Below are 18,304 nucleotides of genomic sequence, written 5' to 3'. Positions count from 1 at the left end.
GGAGAGGCCTGGCTAGGTAGATTCACCCGTTTATGTACACCCCTTGGGCTTGTCATGCGGCAGCTATCGGCCGACTGCGATCGAGAGACTAGCTGTATCCCCCAATGCCACCTTGTTCTCAGTAGCTATGTCGGATCCGACAGGCGTGTGCTCATCGCTTACCACGATGGCTTCTCTCTGTCTCCCTCCGTGTCCACCTATCCATCCATTTACCTACTCTGTATCTCTCTTTCTCTTTCTCTCTCTTTCTCTCACTCTCTCTCTCGGTTCTCTGTTCTCTCAGCTTCCTACTACTCCTCTCGATGCACTTGCTTTACCATCACCAGCTCACCGACCGAACCTCAACGCTACCCATCACCGGACTGGTAGGTTATTTCGGAGCCACGTGGGTGGCTGTCTAACGAGATATACAAGGAACACGTCCCGAAAGTGGGACAGGTAACTGGAGGACTAGCAAACTACACTTAGATCTCTACGCTATACGAATATGCCAGGATAATCAGGGTAATGGTACTGTTATAATCGTTCCGCAAATTGGCACTTGTATCGTTCCAACGACCGTTCGATCGATAGAAGAACAATAGGCCGAAGATCGTGGCATCTCGCTTGCAAATAGATTTGACCCGATCATCGATCGATCCTTTTTGCTCTTCAGTCTGAGAGCAATAGCAAGGTTAGAGGCAAGCTTTCATTATACCTCCCACGGTATATTGGTACTCATTGTAAGCAGCGATCGTCTTTGCTTTGCATTTCGCGGGCTTATTTATAGAGATCATGCAAAACGGAAGGGAAAGACGAAGGCTGATTGCGCGTGTACGATTCGATACGACATGTCGTGCAGTAGATGTAGTATAGCGGACACATCGTTGGGTAACGGTGTCTTTGTCGAGGGTGTAATCGTCCCTCTTTCTCTCTGGTCGGTTCTCGGCTCCGAATATTCGTTTGCCCATGTGTTTCCTGCGAGCTAATTGCAACGCGAGCGCCGTTACTCGCCTGGTTGGATTATGCGAACGGCCAGTGCCGTTAATTTCGCGCACGGTCTTAAGTGCCCGGTCCACAGGCACGCTAAGGATGAGATCGACTGAAACACGTCCAGCGACTACATAATTGCGTCGGCCATATATCCTTTTAATGACACATTTGCTTTCCCGTGAAATTCGAGTAATTATTTCGTGACATTAGATTGCCAGCCTTGAACCCCTTTAGCTACGTTGCAATTAGATACGTGTTTCGTAAATGCTCGGTGGAATTCGTCGAAGAGATATGTGCACTGACCTTGACCCCTAGTCGTGCCATATCCGACATGATTTATTGGCCTGAATGAATGATGATGGATTGTGTCTACAATGCATTGTCGCTTCAGAATGGTCTTTCGTGGACAATCTAACGGTTATCCTTTTATTATCTAAAGCGAAATCTTTTTTTAAAAAACTCTCGGTCGAATAAATGTTTTATACCAATATATCAATCTACATATATTGTGGAGTATGAGTGAATGTAGTATGCGATATATTAATGTGTCATTTTGGGCGTTTTTTTTTCTGTGTTATTTGATCATTCAATTTTTCCTGAATCATGATACTGTAAAATCATATTGTTCTTGGGACATTCAACTTTTACACTAAGTAATTTGCATCGAATAATTTGTACTAAATATTGTATATTCTATATATATACAACGATCAAGTGAACTCACAAGATGAAACAACCTTTACACAAATCGAGAAACAAGGATGAAATTGTACTATGCTAAAAAGAAGACTAACGAACGAGTACAGTAGAATGAGTAGCTGCTTTGCAGGTCTACATAATATTTTCTATATTTTTGCAATCTAGAAATTCGTGTAGATTATAAAATAATCGAGAAGTCTCACTACACGTTGGTAAACAATTAACATGGAATTTCGTAGTGAAATTGAAATAGACCTACTCCATTACGTCTTTCCTCCTTTTACACGATATTTTCTATGTTTTTCCATCAAAAATATTAATTAAATTATGAAATCATATAAAGATCACACGAGAGATCCGATGAAAGAATCAACGTCGTTTTTCGTAGGGAATTTTTAAAAACGTTGACTGATGGAAACCAATATGGACCGATTGGATAAACTCTTCTTTCGATGGCGAGCGAGTAAAGTTAATCCCCGCTTTAATTACATACCACAGATATGTCGCCTAAACGGGTCGATGTCAACCGTTGGAGGATTGTGGCTCGAAGGTGTGACCAGACTCGTTCAGGGCTGAAAGTTAGAGTGACCATCGAGTCGTCCTTTCTAATGGCAGAATACACGCGGTGGATATTCGACGACGAATAGAATCGATTATAGCCAGAGGCCCCGTGGACTGTCAATGTGTGCGCACGCGAATAAATCGTAGAAATCAGTCACGTACTTCCATCGGCCTTCGGGAATCACCGCTAAGCCCTTGATCGCAATTTAACCCCAGGGGCCGAGTAATACCGGATCGCAACGTCCGGACGATTATCCAACTCGCGAGAACTGTCTGCTTGTCCTCTGTTCAACTCCGGCCCTTTCAGCTCGATCACTGTTCAGCGTTCGTTTATGCGCTCGCGGAGTGTCGATCGAGGGATACGCTGCACGCAAGACAAAGAGTTTCTCTACATATAGGTAACACGAAGCTTTCTCAAAACGAATATACGTTCCATGATTCTATCGTATGTTAGAGTTACGTTGAATGTTGTCGAAGGTAGATTTTTATTCAAATTTAAATACTGCGAAGAAAAGGTGTAAAAGAATGGTGTTCATGATGAAGGAGGTATGTTCTAAATGAAAGGTTAAGACCTATTCTTTTTTCCTACACTGAACGCTATCGAAGCTCGGCTTTTATTCAAATTTCAATTGTAAAGAAAGAAATGATCTTAATAGCGAAGAGGATTTATATAGAAATTTTGTAAACGAATGGTTAAGATTTACTCTTTTTTACTACTACTATATTATCTTTGTGATATTCATCCATTATGAGATATTTCTCAGAATTATCAGCTCGAAAAAATATTCTGTTATTGTCGTTTTGTATAGAAGATTGTTTTATCAATCGGTGCGCAGTTAGGATTTGATAATTTTAAGTGATCTTTATTTTGAAACGCATAAGTAGAAATCTGCTAGAAGTATAATATTATACTGTAGTAATATTTCGGAAATTTATTGTTAATACAATTCTATATTCTTATAATTTATTATAATTTGATTTTAATAATTAATTTCTTTTATTTCAATAGCCATATATATCATAAATTTTTATGAACATTCAAGCTCCAAATATTATAACAATTGAACGAGATATTAAAAAGAATTCCCGTTAAACAAAAATTCTTTCACAATTTTAACCGCAGACAAGGTGTTAATTAGTAGAATGCTGTTATGTTTATGCTTTAAAATTCTTGTTCTCTAAAAGCTATGACATAAAGCAGTCAGGATGGTATATACAACTGTCGACGGGAATAGGAAGCTTCGTACAATAAGACGAAAGTAAAACGCAACGTTTTCAGCTTCATAGTGTGTGTACGCGTAATTTTTGTAGCGGCACAGCTGTGTAGTCCGTCAGTAAGAAAGATACGCCTGTGGTTTCGCGGTAATAGCTATCGAATGAAGCAGAGAATTGTGTGTCCGGCAGCGATGGGTCGGAGAGCAATGTAAGATAGATCGACGGCTGCAAGAGAAACGTACAGCAATGAAGGAATGAAAAGAAACGACTCCTAGATGTAGAACTATTTTCCTTGGGCCATTTGAAGTAGAACATATCTGAGATATAATACAGCTATTAGAATACAAGGCTTTTATCATTACATGATATATCTTGTCTCTTATTTCACTTCAGTCCAAATCACTTTTCTATCTTTATTTAATGGGTTGATACAAATATTTGTTATAGATGTTTTAAAAACTCGGACAGCTTCTAACATTTAGAAAAATAATATTTTAGTATTGGATGAGAACTAACTAAGACGAAGTGATGAAAAATTAATAAAATCAATAAAATTAATTTTATTTCTATTTTCTGTTCCATTAAATAGGATTTCTTACTTCGAATCACTGTAAATATATATTTCGAACTTGATGTATTTTTAACAATTATCGTCGATGTTAATCGTTCAAAGAGTCATGTATTTTAAAACCCGTGCTGGCAAAGTGAGATGATAGTATAAAATCCAGACAACTTTTTCCCCCCATATGTCGGACTGATTGTTTTTCAGTGACACATTGTCGATTCAAAGTCTTTTGTCCCAGGCTTTTCGACAGGAAAACGAAGCGTATCGCGTGCTTCGATTTACAGAGAAGTTGAGTGTAGTTGTTGGAATCGATTCGCGAGCGTTCGGGTGGATTGCACGCAATTGCTAGGGATTCGGAACAATTTCCTGATAATGGTTTAGTACGTCTATAGCGAAAAATGCCTTCCGATTTAATCAAAGTTGAAAAAGGGATTTTCTAGTCTCAACGATAATGACCGCGTACGAATAATATATCAGATTTCCCTATCGATAAGAACATTTTAATGAAAGTTTCGATGTTATAGTATTCGTTGCTACGTCACAAGTTATCATCTATGTATCACGCAGGTTTTCGTTGCGAATAATCGCCGATCGATACAGTTTCCATATAAGTTACTACGTATATTCTGGACCATAACGTAGTATATATATGTTGCGAGTTACCGAAGGAATTAAACAACTTTACCAGATGATTGATTGCTTGATGCTCGTCGATGTTAAAACTTTCTTGCAGCAAGTATGCCACCCACATAGTAGCTGATCCTTATCTATTTCATACTTCCTTCTATCTTTATTCTTAGTTGGCGATGCTAATCAATTTCTCTCTACGTAATTATTCATTTTGTAAGCGTTGTCGTCAATAACAGATGTTTAATTTATAAACCTATAACTAACGCTGGCTTCGTTTCAATAAACTTAATAAATTGTTGTTTTAATTAATTCGATGGTTCTCTCATTGCACCTTGATTCACGCCCTTTCTACCAATTTTTTCCTGTTTCGTTTTTATTCTTCTTGATTCTTTTTCGATTCAGGACACCTGCTTTGCCGCATGTCGTACCAGTTAGTTATTAGTATTCGCCCGAGTAATTGCTACGTCCCTGGTTCATCGAGACCCTCTTTCAATATACGTTTTATTCTTCAATCCTTCGGATCACATCCTCGGGCTGCAATTAAAACGTCAGTCTTCGCTGATCAAATTACTATATACGTGCACGTGTTTCCCGAGCAATCCTTAACTCATTAAATTCCTCGACAGGTTAACCACTTTGTGATAATCTGTCTTTTTTCGCGAATTAAATCGCCGTACCTCGGTAATTATAGTGTCAGCTTTTCGCAACTTTCTTGCACGCCGAGTGTCCGCGAATTTCGTGCGCCAACAAAAACACGACGCGTTTCTTTTCCTGTTCTTATCTACATCTTGACACGATTCTCTTTTATATTGTTGTATAGGATTTCACGAAATTCTCAGAATCCCTTACACTCGTCTCAGATTATTTTATTATACTGAATTTATGGAATTTTTTAAACAAAAATTTGATACATTCGCAACGATGCGGTTTTGGGTACTTGAACGATTTTTTTCTTAAATATATGGATACAAATTTCTTATTTTCATATACTTCTTATCATTTATTCGTGTCATTAATCTTTATTCGTCTATTTCTATATGAGATTTAAGAAACATTTAAAGGCAATGTATTTCGATAGAAATAGAATTTTATTGTATCCTTCATCGTGTTAAGATTTTGCCAGGAATTTTCCTTCCTTTTCAAACGCATCTGTTGTCAAGAACGCTACAAAGTTTCCAAACACCTTAATGAAGAATCTTCCATTTCTAATTTGAATTTCTTCTTTATTTCATAGAAATTCAAGAAATACATTTTCTCGTTTTTATTCGTTCAAAATGAAACAATCCCGATACTTAACCTCCTACAAGAATGTATTTTTTCTGAAATCATAGAAATTAGACACTTCAATTATCGTGAGAATATTCAACGGCATTGCATAAGAGGATTACACACGAAGCTCGTACGTAATTCGAAGCCAAGATTTATGCAATCAAGATGGCTCAACACTTTTGCACGATGTTGTATACGCCCGTAGCTATAAGCCACCAGAGAAAATGGTGGAGCACGAACATCTAACTCAGGCTTTGCGATAATTGCTCATTGCACGCTACGTAGAAATGCCGTTTATTCATCTTTCTTCATCTCGACCATAGAAGTGTTTGATTCCAATTCCTGATATCGCGAGACCGGATGTTCGGGATGTTTTAAGAAAAGAATCGCCTTTCTGCTCGGTGGACAGAGTTCACGGCTTTGTTTTCAATCGACAGCTATCTGCAGCGTCCGGTCACGCAGCTACACGACTAGGGACGAACAGGGAAAAAGTGGCTAGACGAGAGGCTAGCTCGCTGAACGGTCTCTTTACCCGCTATATTTATTTACTTGTTGACGTCCCTTAGTTACTGATAAATAATTTGATGGGTAGAAGTACAGCGAATAATATTGCATGGTATGGTTAGTAAAGAAAGTATGTAATTGAGTCTGAAAAGACGATTTTAATTAAATTGAATCAATGAATTGTAAAGCATGTCTACGCGAAATGCATTGAGTACTTTTTAACTAAACTTGAACTCTAATGGCAACTTGTGTTTGTTATTTGAATTGAATGTATGCAGCTCTTGTTTATTTTCTCTCGTGAAAATTTTTCTAAACTGCATTTGTAGAGGAAGAATGTATAAGAAAATATACGAATATCTTTCTTGATTAGAAATAAGAAATTAGATAAATAAATTTATAATGCTTCGCTTTATAGAAAATCTGGTCATTAAAAATATTAATTCATTTATAATTATCGTTTAAATAGATTGTTCGCTTAACTTATCAAGTAGAATGTTGTTCGATTATGAAAAAATATTACGATTTTAATTACTGCCTTTAATTGCAATGTAGAATCTAGGAACTAACAGTTATTGTAAATAAATTAGTCGGGAGAATCGTATAGTAGTAAAATGTAGTAAAATAGTAGTAAAAACAATTAAAAAAATTCTTTATAATATTTTATTAAGAAGGAAAGAAGTGTTATACTTAAAATTATAAATGTACGTATATAGAGTACTTTAATGAGATAACGAATGAATGGATTGTCGTGGAGAATATCAGGAGAATCGCTGTGAATGCTAATCGTCCAGCATGGTTCAGTGGCAATGACGAGCAACGGTATTCGTTGTGAACTGAAATTACGACCGATAATCGACGAAGTGCTCTACAAAGTGTACTTCACGAGTCGCGAGCCGAGTTAGCTTTCGAACAAATGGAATTATACATTGCGATGATAAGCTTTGTACGCAAATAGCATTATCGACGAATTATTGAGATTGCCTCTCTTTGTGCCCGGAAATTAATCCGGGTTTCACTCTTGAAATGCGCATCGTTACAATTATTGATCAAGATCGGGGCTTTTCCTCGTCTACCATCTATATAATTCTGCAAATAAAACGATTACTTATTTTTGCTTTCTCCAACTGAACTCGCTATTTAGTCCTCTCGTGCCTTAATTTCTTTCTTGCTGACGTTGCAAACTTCTACAATGGATTTACGTACGTACACTCATCTTAAGGTCTTAGAGTTTGCGTTGTACTTTCTATAAATTCAGAAAGTATTATTATTAAAAATATGAAGAAATATTTCCTTTTGTACTTCAGACGACAAAGAAAATATATTAGAGTAATTTTAGTAAAATGTAATTGTAGTCCCTATTTATTCGACAAGATTAATTATCTTTTCAATTAAAATTCAACTAAATACGCTAATAACACATATGTTCATAATATAGTTATATGTATTTATCTAACACAGGTTTTCTTTTTAAAATATCTAGAGAGTCACCAGACTGACATATCAAGATGAAAGTAAATGAATTAATCTTTGGTCCATCGATGGACCTTGTCTATTTCTAAGAGAGCCTTTTTTTCTTGTCGGTGCACTTCGCTTTCATACTTTTCAATCCTCTTGGTTCCCTTCTGCGAGCTCCTTTCTTCTCTCCTCTTCGCCACACATCTACAGAAGATTTCTCAAGGGAGCTCCTTGACTCCGGGATTGTTGGCGCCTCTGAGTAGTTCACCGGTACACTCTACCAAGAGGTATCTCGCCCAAGTTGGCAGTCGTTCAAGCGCGCAGAGCACAAGATCAGCCACTGAACCGCTGCCCGCTTCCCCGAACAATGAATTTCGCACTTATAATTGGATGTGTCGCTGTTACGGGCAGTGCTCTTAATGGTAAGTGCACGGGAAGCGCAGGCCGAGAAGAGTAACCTACTTTCAGAGGAAACAGAGGAAATTGTAGTCCAACTAGAGCGCAATAACTGTCACCAGGAACGTGCTGTTACTGCTTAATGCGTCGAACACGTGTTTCGACAAACATCGAATCGAACTGGATCAGCCAGCATGCTATTAACACCAATTCAAAACTTATTCCTGCTCGATGTCTCCTCGTATTTTTCAATTTAAATATATACAGTGCATTGTTCTTTTTAAGCATTGTGGAACTTCCTGTTTGAAGTAATAGACATTTATTAGCTTCACTATCATTGATACAGTAGGTGGTTTCTGTTTTCTGAAACATTTTATTTAGATTTCTCCTCATTTCATATAATGTTTCATTTTGAATTTTATAACATGGACTAATATAGAGTGATTTATTCCTAATTGTAATAGTTCCATGTATTCTTCATTCGAAGTACGTATCTGTAATACATTTCTATTCCTAAACATCGCGCGATTTCATATCTGGCTACGAACGACTGATTCTACTTACGGATCTTCGATTAAGTTTCAATAGTTTTGAATCAGACAAATTAAAAGGACTCATTGACTTTAACGAAGAACATTGGAATAATTGGAAGAATTTCAACTACATAAAAGTTAAGCTATATTTTGTTCATGAAAGTACACAGTTTAATAATTTGTGTACTTAATAATTTCATCCTTACAATGTAACACGTAGTGTATGTAGGTATGAATTTATATCTTCAGTTCATACCTTCAATTTTAATATATCGTCAGTGCATCTGTGTAATAGTATGCTCGATTTATATCCTCAATTAATTCGTGTAATGATCTATTCAACAAACTTGGGAGTTCCTTTCGGATGACCATATGGAAATTAATATATTTTTACCTATGCAGTGTATTCTATTATTCGGAATTTAGCTTTTATTTCATAACGAGTCACCATAGGTCCTTCTAGCAGTCGTGTAGAAATTAAATACGAATACACTAAGAACATGCAATTTCTTCATAATAAAATCCCTCGATCGAAACTGGCACGGAAGAACAATTCTACTTTAATGCCGCGATATTAGTGAGAATTGCGGGACCGAAGACAAAAATATTCGCGGAAAATTTGCATGGCAAAGCAAGCTGAAAACTAACGCAGTCTGTCTGTCTATCTGTCTCTCTCTTTCTCTCTCTATGTGCCCTGAAGTTTTCCTCCATCGAGCATTCGCTTCCTTCCAGCGGAAACGTGCACGTCGCGTCCACCCCCGAATTCAACGATATAGCGTAAATTTCCAAGCGTTCACGAACACTGTACCGCACCGGAAGCGTTGGTTGCGAAGCTCTCGCATAATTCGCTGGCGTCGTTCTTCCTGAATATGGTATAGTCGAAAAAATAGAAGGTATCATAGGTTTTTGCATGAGGCGAACATTTTCACGAGGTCAATTCGTCGCAGTTTTCTTCTAAGTCATCCCACGGTGACTAGTTGCGTGGCAACTCTCCGTTACAGAAACGCTACTTCATTTGTATATTCATTTATCGTCTAGTACACTTTACATCGTTTCGTTTAAAAACGTGAATATTCTTTTCTACGCTACGAGAAATCAGTATAAAACCGTACAAATACCATAAAATCATATGGTTAGTCTGTCAGAAGTCAAATTGATCATTTTGTTAATTTCTTAACTGCGTTACATAGGAAGACTATTAATATTCAATTCACAAGAATCAAATGATTAGAAATGTTTCTAACGTTATCACTCTTCTGCAGTTCTCAGTTTATCAAGATATTGGAAAGAGAAAACAGTTTATTTTATCGTTAATTTGAGTACTATTTGAACGTCTCCATTTTGTTTCATTTATTTTACATTCGTTATGAAGACCTTTTATAAATACAATTTTGATTACACAATTTGATTCATAAATTAAAAGATTCCAAGGCTAGAACTTTAAGCATACAGCTTGGAACAGGGTCCCATATATTCTGTATTCGGTTGCTTTCACTATCTTCACGCATTCGCAACACGTAAGCACAATACGTCCTCCGTCTAGAATCCGTTGAAAATCGTAATTTGCCCTCTCGAGAAACTCGATCAGGAGTAACATCGGACAACGTGCTGCTCGGTAAATGTACCGGTAACGGGCCATTAGATTTTCTAGCGCGATTAAACCCTCTCCGATGTTGGTGTTCTTTGAAAGTACGGAGGGCGAATATCTAGAACTGGATAAGTAGAATTTTCGCGGCTCGGCGAATTTTCGTCTAAAACTCTTTCGCGCTACAAGTTAATGGCTTTTTGCGCGTTCTTCCTAAGCTGTATCTCCGGTAAAATTTCGGCTGGCAACGAACTTTCAACTTTTTATCTCGTCGCGACGTGGCTGAAACTGAATTCAACTTTCCTCTGCCCGCTTATACTCCCTCTTTTTCTCTCCTTTGCCTCGTCTTCTCCCATCTACTCTTTTAGGTTATACGCGTCGACGCGACGTTGATATACGGAGTAACGCTACCGACGTTTCTTTCCGGCTGAACCTAACCCGAGAGTGTACACAGAGAGACGTTACGTGAATGCACTACCTTAAGAATACCTGGCCGATTCAGTGCACCAACACATCGATACGATTTACCGGTAGGTGAATGTGCCTACACCGAAGCTTAACTCGATTCGCTAGCAATCCTCTCATTAGAGAAGGGACCTCATTATACGGCTGCGCGCCGCTGGTCCTTGCTACGATTATATTACATTATTGTAATTGATTGCAGCACATGTAACTGCGGCGTGATTCTTAAACAATAAACTCATTACCCGGTAACAAGGAACGCCGATACGGCGCGCCGCCAGTAATAACCTATCTCTCCTGTTGCTAGATCCTGGGCGCAGGCCTGTGCGCGCGTACAATGATCCTCCAACGACCGATTCGCTTTTGATCGATCCCTCGACCGATCTCAACGGTCGTAAAACCTCGTGCACAACAACTGTCAGTTCGTTCTCGTTCCATCTTACACAGCTATAACCCTTTCTCTTTCTCGTGCTTTCTCTTTTGCAGGAGCTGTTGCTCTTTTTTTATATTCCTCTCTCTCTCTCTCTCTCTCTCTCTCTCTCTCGCTCGCTCTCGTTCTATTACGTCCTCTACCTTTCATCGTTGGCTCAAACACTCCAGAACGAAGCGCATCACCGCTCGGAGTTTATCCGATCTTTACCATTTGCTCGTAACAAATCGCCAACATTTCGAAAGCGGAGAACCGCGTTGAATCTGCCTCTGCGAGTTCCACGCTTCGTTGCGTTATTTGTACACTTCCAGCATATACCGGATCCAGGGGTTTGCCGCGGATCTTGTCACGAGATTGAATGATTAAACCGATCCATTTTCTTTTTTGTGATCCTTTGAGTCGGGCCGATGATAAATTGAAACGAGAGGATAATAATTAATATTGTTTACTTTTGAAAGCTGCGCTCCAAATATCGATTTCGATGGTTTGTTTAAATGAACATTTCTTTTCTGTTTTGTGTTTTTCAAGGAAAAAGATTAAAAGAATTGGAAGATTTCTATTACTGTTTCCAAAATTATTATCATATCATCATTATCGCGTGTTACAGAAATATGAAATTATTTAAACGATCGGGAAATCGCGAGCTTTAGTTTGTTATACTGTTATCATGCTATTTGTGGTCGCATATATCTCAGGTAAATCTTAAATTTTATACACTTGCTATTCGATCTTATTGTGCCAATGTTTTTTTTAAACAATGAATTTTTTGTTCGTTAGAAAAACATCATAAGGATATAAAAATTCGAAGATCTTGTTTGTTGGGGTTGACTAATAGAGGAACGAGTGGAGGAATTTATTATAGAAAAATATATTGTAATAAGTATAGGTATAGTGTATGCTGATCCAGAGCCTCACTCTTACAATGTTACAGTACAATAGGAAAGCATTACAGGGAGTACGTTCATATATTTATAACAAAGGACATTACTAAAAAAAGTTAACCTTGTAGCTCTAGCTAAAGGCAACAAGAAACAGCAATAGGAATTTACTTATAGCTCTTTTGCTTCTAGACTTTGTAACCCAAAACAAAACAAGGGCACGATAATATGAACCTCTCCTTATTTCGAATCTTTTTGCTTCACTAAATTCTATTCTCTTCGTAACAGCAGTTTCCAGGTCACGGATATACAAAAGAAAAGGTGTAAAGTTTTTCTTGAAGTAATTACTTCAACATTGTTAAAGTTACGAGAGATTAACCCTTCACTGATATTCCTTGTATTAGGATACTTAATTTTAAGACATTGTCATAGTGCTGACAAAATTTCGAAATATTTTGTCTAACACATATTCCTGTAAAGTATTCGAGTACTTTCGTAATCCGACGAATATTCTTGAAAGAAAACATAATATATCGATTAGTTCGAACGACGAGTCATACATCATGAGTAATGTCGTGAATGCTTCTTTTGATCCGGCGCGGTTCGAAATTACAGTGGGTAGAATTTCGCTGGCGTAGCAAAATGTAACAGATCCGGCGGGATCCGTGCTTGAAAATCGAGGCAATCATGCGGGAGAAGCCGGAACACGATGCTAGTCAGAACCGCGGACGCCTAATCAGCCGATTGCGCCGAGGAAATACCGTTCCTATGGAATGTTAATGCGATCTACACCGACGATCCTTAGAAACCGCGGGGCTCGATTCTCAACCGAGGCCAAGTTAAGCGCCAAGACGACCCACTTCACTGCCGCACGCACGTATCGTTGCGCAATAACGCCGTTCTGGTGGCTTACCTTCGATTATCCGCAAACACCGACCATCAAACACTCTTGGACGAGGGCCTTTTCCATGTCTAGGGGTCTTTCCAGTTTTAATGGAGACGTTCGCTTCCTCCTCATTATCTCTTCCGCGTTTCGAGCAGCGAGCGTGATACCAAACCAAACCCTCGTGTTTCTACAGATCCTTACATCGTGCCTTTTCTCGTAAACATATAACATTCGAGACAATAAATTTTCTCTCTCTTTCTCTCTTTCTCTTTTGTGATATTTTATAATATTTTAAATTGAGAATGGATCTTTTAGTGGAACTTTAATTGACAACTAGATTTGAATTTTTATTATTTATTAATTTATTTGAATTTTTGAAGATAAATTTTTTATCTTAAACAGGAAATTATATTTTTTTAAGAGATTGTCTGTATCAAAAGATTTTGATGTACAAATTTGTACATTTTTTTTTACTTTAGATAAAGTACTATATCTCGTAGATAGGGAATTATTTTATACATTTTCTGATATTACATGCATCTTGTGCATTATCAAACTTAATCAGTTCTTATCTATAACTTTAAGTCTACACCTATTTATAAATATATCTTTATATATATAATAACGGCTTTAAGATAACACGAAGGATCTTGCGAACGAGCTTTGAAATACCTCACGAACACGGAAATAAAACTACGGGAGGAAAGGTTCCATTTATATTTTCCTATAGCAAGAAAGCGGAAGACGATTTGATACACGGCTGAACAAACTGAAATTCCGGAATGATAGAGTCGGGTCCGCGAGCCACGCACGAGTCTTCAATCCGGAACTTCATTCGTTCTTGTGGAGATCAAGTCCTTGCTCCCCTTTCCACGGTTTCCGAGATACGAACGCATAGCTATGCCACTTTTGATATGGTTCCGGCTGGGCAAGGACCTCTCGACCCTGCCTCGGGTCGAAGCTTCGCTTCGAGGGTCGTCGCGAGGCGACCAGATGGCAGAGACCTTTCGCTTAGGTGCTTTCAAGGTGTGCACGTGCACGTTCAATCTTGCTCACGAATGCGAAGCTTGACGCGTCGGCGTGATATCGCATAAACGCGCGTTTCTATCGAAATCGGAAGAAAGTCCCTTCTTCCGCATGCTTACCGGACCCCGATATTTCACATGGCTAATAGATTAAAATTCCTCGAATCAACGTCTTCCTGACGTCTCTTAATTATCGAATTGACTGTAAAAGGACTACTGAGGGTAAGATCCCTGATTAACTTAAAACGTACGTATCTATTAGGTTGTCCGAGAAGTTTCTTTCGTTTTATAAAGAAACAATAGATACACAATGTTTCTTGTTTTATATTAGTTTATTGAATTGTGCACGAATATAATAATAGAAATAGAACGAAATGGATCATACTTAATTTAATAAAATAATATAAAACAGAAATTGTTGTTTATCTATTATCATCTTATGAAACGAAAGAAACTTTTCGGACAACCTAATATTATATATTAGAGCAACTGAATCTTCTCTTGAGTCACAATCTCCTCTTATTATATAATGATTTTATTATTATTAGATTACAGATATTTATCCAAGTTCATATTCTTTGCGAATATAGAGAATTAGAATTAATTCGATAGATAGAGAATTTTTCTACTTAATAAATATTATATTTTAGATACTTTTGCATGTCTATGGATTCTACGCATTCTTGTATCTCTCGATTTTCTAGAAATATATAAAGATATACAGCTTAATTATTAGAATTATTTTAAAATAATTTCTCCGAAGTATTTCTCATCGTTTCAAAATTTCCAACCCGCAGAATGTAGCAATATATTCTGACTTTTAAAATCAAAATTATTTGTCACTTAGCTCCAATACAGTAGGTATAGTATATATACACTATGATAAATCCCTTGGCACAAACTATACTGCGTTGTAACGTTCAGATGTACCAGTATAAATTTCCTAGTAGCAGAACTGTGACAAACATCCCCGTATAAAGGTTAATTAATAACTAACCATGTCATAATCATGACAGATAACAACTGGCTGCAAACGAGCCACGGACAGCCAACCACTAAACGTATGACAACCGATGATCCACTGAACATTCAATAGAATTTCCTATTAACGTCAAATGCGAATACGGCAGTCGACAATTTTTTAGAAGTAGGTTTCTTTTTCTTCATATATTACAATACAAACATAAGGGGAAATTTTTGTGTATAAACGCAGCATTCAATCAAAAGCATTTAGAACGTCTAAACTGTACACCTTAGATTCCTAACATTGCGGGTTGTGACAGATAAATCTTAATTTTATGGTCTACTAGAAACGAATCTTTTCGTACATTCAAGCGAAAGAATATTCTTTTTCTCGTGTTATTATCTAAATGTGACTTATATGAAAATAATTTAAGTAAAACATATACCTCTTATTGTAAGTAGAAAAGAATGTTCGACCAAAAATGCATGAAATTGCAACACAATTATCAAGCATCAATTTTGTTGTACCTTAGATCTGCTTCAAGAATTATATCCGTGATATTCCCACTTTTTAAGCAACACAGGCTTCAAAAATTCTGGCTTTGACATAAATATTTGAAATTAAATAGATAGCACAGGAGAATAGACTATTTGAAAAAGAGAATTAAATATGCGATCGTTTTGCGTCAAAGGACCTTCGTGCGCTCCTATGGCTGAAAAAATCCGATTAGTAAAATGAGTCGATGGTATATAATTGAAACGCTGGAATATTCTCTTTGTTCCGTCTTTCTACGCTTTTCTTTTTCATTACCATTTTCCACACTAAAATATTTTTAACTTCAAAACCGTTTAGCTTTACATGTTTCGCAAATATTTGTGTAAAAGCTACGGGTCTTTCTGTGTCTTAAGTGTAAGAATACCGACGCATATGAATGAATAATGTTCATGTGAAACAGATAACTATAAACCGTATAACTGAAAAAAGATCGTGCTTTTTGTTGATATGGAGAAAAAAATCTCCCCGTTAACTATTTGCGGAAAGCTTTGCTTCAAATATAAAGAAATAAAGACAAAATATGTTTAATCTAAATGATACATTTTTAATCGTGGAATAATTGAAAACACGCACTTTTTCCTTCGAAATATTTAAAAATTAGACAAAGATTTTAAATTCATTTAAAAAGCATCTTAGTAGAGAGTAGGAATTGTCCAAAAATCTTTACTTATAAGTTTCTGAATATTAAAGGTAATATCAATTCGTAATGGCAAAAGATTCTTTTATTTATTACCTAAAAACTAACTTCGTCAAAAACCATATAAAAATTACTATGAAGAACATTTTCAAGATATAATTAATCTACTGACAAACTTACAACTAAACAGTTAGTTAATTTCAATTAAATTTAGATTCTGATTTAAACTTCATTTTATTCAAACGTAATGAAGAAGTTCTCTAATCGTGCACGCATTATCGTCGTTTGCAACGATACGAAGATAACGGATCTGTAAAATCGCGAATTCTTATCTAACCGCTGAGGCACCTGATTCTCTTGACTCAACCTACACCGATCATCCCTTTATGGGCAACTATAATGAGAAGGTTTTAACATGCATTACTGCATCTACTTACGCAATTTCCGATAATCTTTGGAATAAAATCAACGAGATCTTATGACATGTACGTATATACTTAACCGGCTGGTAACTGTATACTCGAGCCAATATCTAAACCCTTGTATTCAGAGATGAATGCGGAAGAAAAGTCGATCCGACTGACGGTAATGAGCTCGACTACAAATTAGACCGAATGATCATTATAACGATCGAGATCCCGTCAATTTTTCTAAAATCTGACGCACCGTCATCGATGTATAATTGCAGTTGTACCATAGCCACGATATCGTGCCAATTTTGATTTCTCCCTTTTTCGTGGTATTTTCTATGGGGAAAGGAGAAAACGCAGTGACGTGGGCATAATTAGTCCGGCCACGATCAAAGCGTTCCTCTAATGCCCTCGAGCGAACACAAAGTGACAACAATGAAAAACAGCTCGCGTGCAGACGCGGGAATGTAGCGCGGTAAAATATTTAGCGAGAAAAATATTTAAACAAAATCGACGTTCTGCGTTGACTGGCGCACAGGTGCAGAGGAGTCGTACCGTGGATACAAAAGAGTATTTGCGCATAGTCTTATTATCTAATAAAGCTCCGTCTTTTTTATCGGATTCTATGTACGCTTCATTTTCACAGTATCGAATTTTTCATACTGCAGCATAGTAGTTTGTAGTCCTGTTATTAATATTCTAGAGTGAATATATAAAATGTTGTTCGTGATATAACGAGCAAATATCGGGTAAAAGAAACATAATTCCCTAGAAACAGCAAGTAAATTACTAAAATCACGAAAAATTCATGAAATCGATAGAAATGATTAAACGCTGCTATAGGAGGGTTTATTCTCTCTCGTTCACTTTCAGAAGTCACGAGTGGCAAAGAAAGAAAATGTTGCCCCTATATATCGTTCCATCCTACAACACTAACTAACTTATAACACTAACACATACAACAAATACTTTTTATAGCTATAAATAGGGAAAAATCCAGTGAAATGACAAATATACGAGGAATCTGGGTGGCTCGCAGCTATTTCTCTGCAACTTTTCCAGAAAGATAGCCCGACCGTTCCCTTCGATGTTCCAGCTCGCATGAAACGTCGGGGATGGCCGCTTCATGACCAAGAAACACTCGAGACTCTGTAGGGGCGTGATGTAACGTCCTCCTTCTCGATCGAGGAACCCAATAACTGGAAAACGCACCGAAGCGTGTAGAGGTGCTTTCGATTCTCCAAGATCTACTCGAGAAAGACGAAAAGAGAGAAGAAGAGCCCTGTGCGCCGTGTGTCGATTCGCGTTGAATCTCGAGGCGAGTGCGTCCGCCTCCTCTGCCACCCGCAACACTGGAGGCGGATATCGCGACCGAAGACGGGAAAAAGAACCAGGTCGCCGGAAAACGACCGTCCGTTGAATAGGATTCGCGATGCAGCAAACGAAAAATAGCCATGTTTCATACTCACCGGCACAGGAAGTCTCTCTCGCCTAAACAGAGCTCCAAACAGTGCTGTCGCGAGGAGGCATTCATAGTTCTGCGTGTGTGCCCCTGAAGACGATGCCCCTGGACCCTGTCGATACACCAGGCACGTTCGCATGGTTTCACAGCCAAGCAGCTCTTCTGAGCGTAAATCGTGAATACTGGAAACTGGGATTGTGAAAGAGCGCCT

The 18,304-nt window shown here is 37.6% G+C and overlaps 2 protein-coding genes across 2 annotated transcripts in view; one reads left to right on the top strand and one right to left on the bottom strand.

Moving 5' to 3' along the window:
• LOC126865696 (autophagy-related protein 16-1) overlaps window positions 1-18,304 on the top strand; it is a 601,739-nt gene that overhangs the window by 323,473 nt on the left and 259,962 nt on the right. The window lies entirely within an intron of this gene.
• The window catches only part of LOC126865694 (uncharacterized), a 182,588-nt gene that overhangs the window by 50,870 nt on the left and 113,414 nt on the right, over window positions 1-18,304 (bottom strand). Inside the window, exon 3 of the mRNA XM_050618509.1 lies at window positions 18,101-18,302. Coding sequence (XP_050474466.1) covers window positions 18,101-18,302 — 202 coding nt within the window. The remainder of the gene's footprint in view (window positions 1-18,100; window positions 18,303-18,304) is intronic.

Source organism: Bombus huntii, chromosome 5, assembly GCF_024542735.1.
Source record: "Bombus huntii isolate Logan2020A chromosome 5, iyBomHunt1.1, whole genome shotgun sequence".
NCBI classification, from domain to species: domain Eukaryota; kingdom Metazoa; phylum Arthropoda; class Insecta; order Hymenoptera; family Apidae; genus Bombus; species Bombus huntii.
This window is presented reverse-complemented; position numbering and strand designations above follow the sequence as displayed.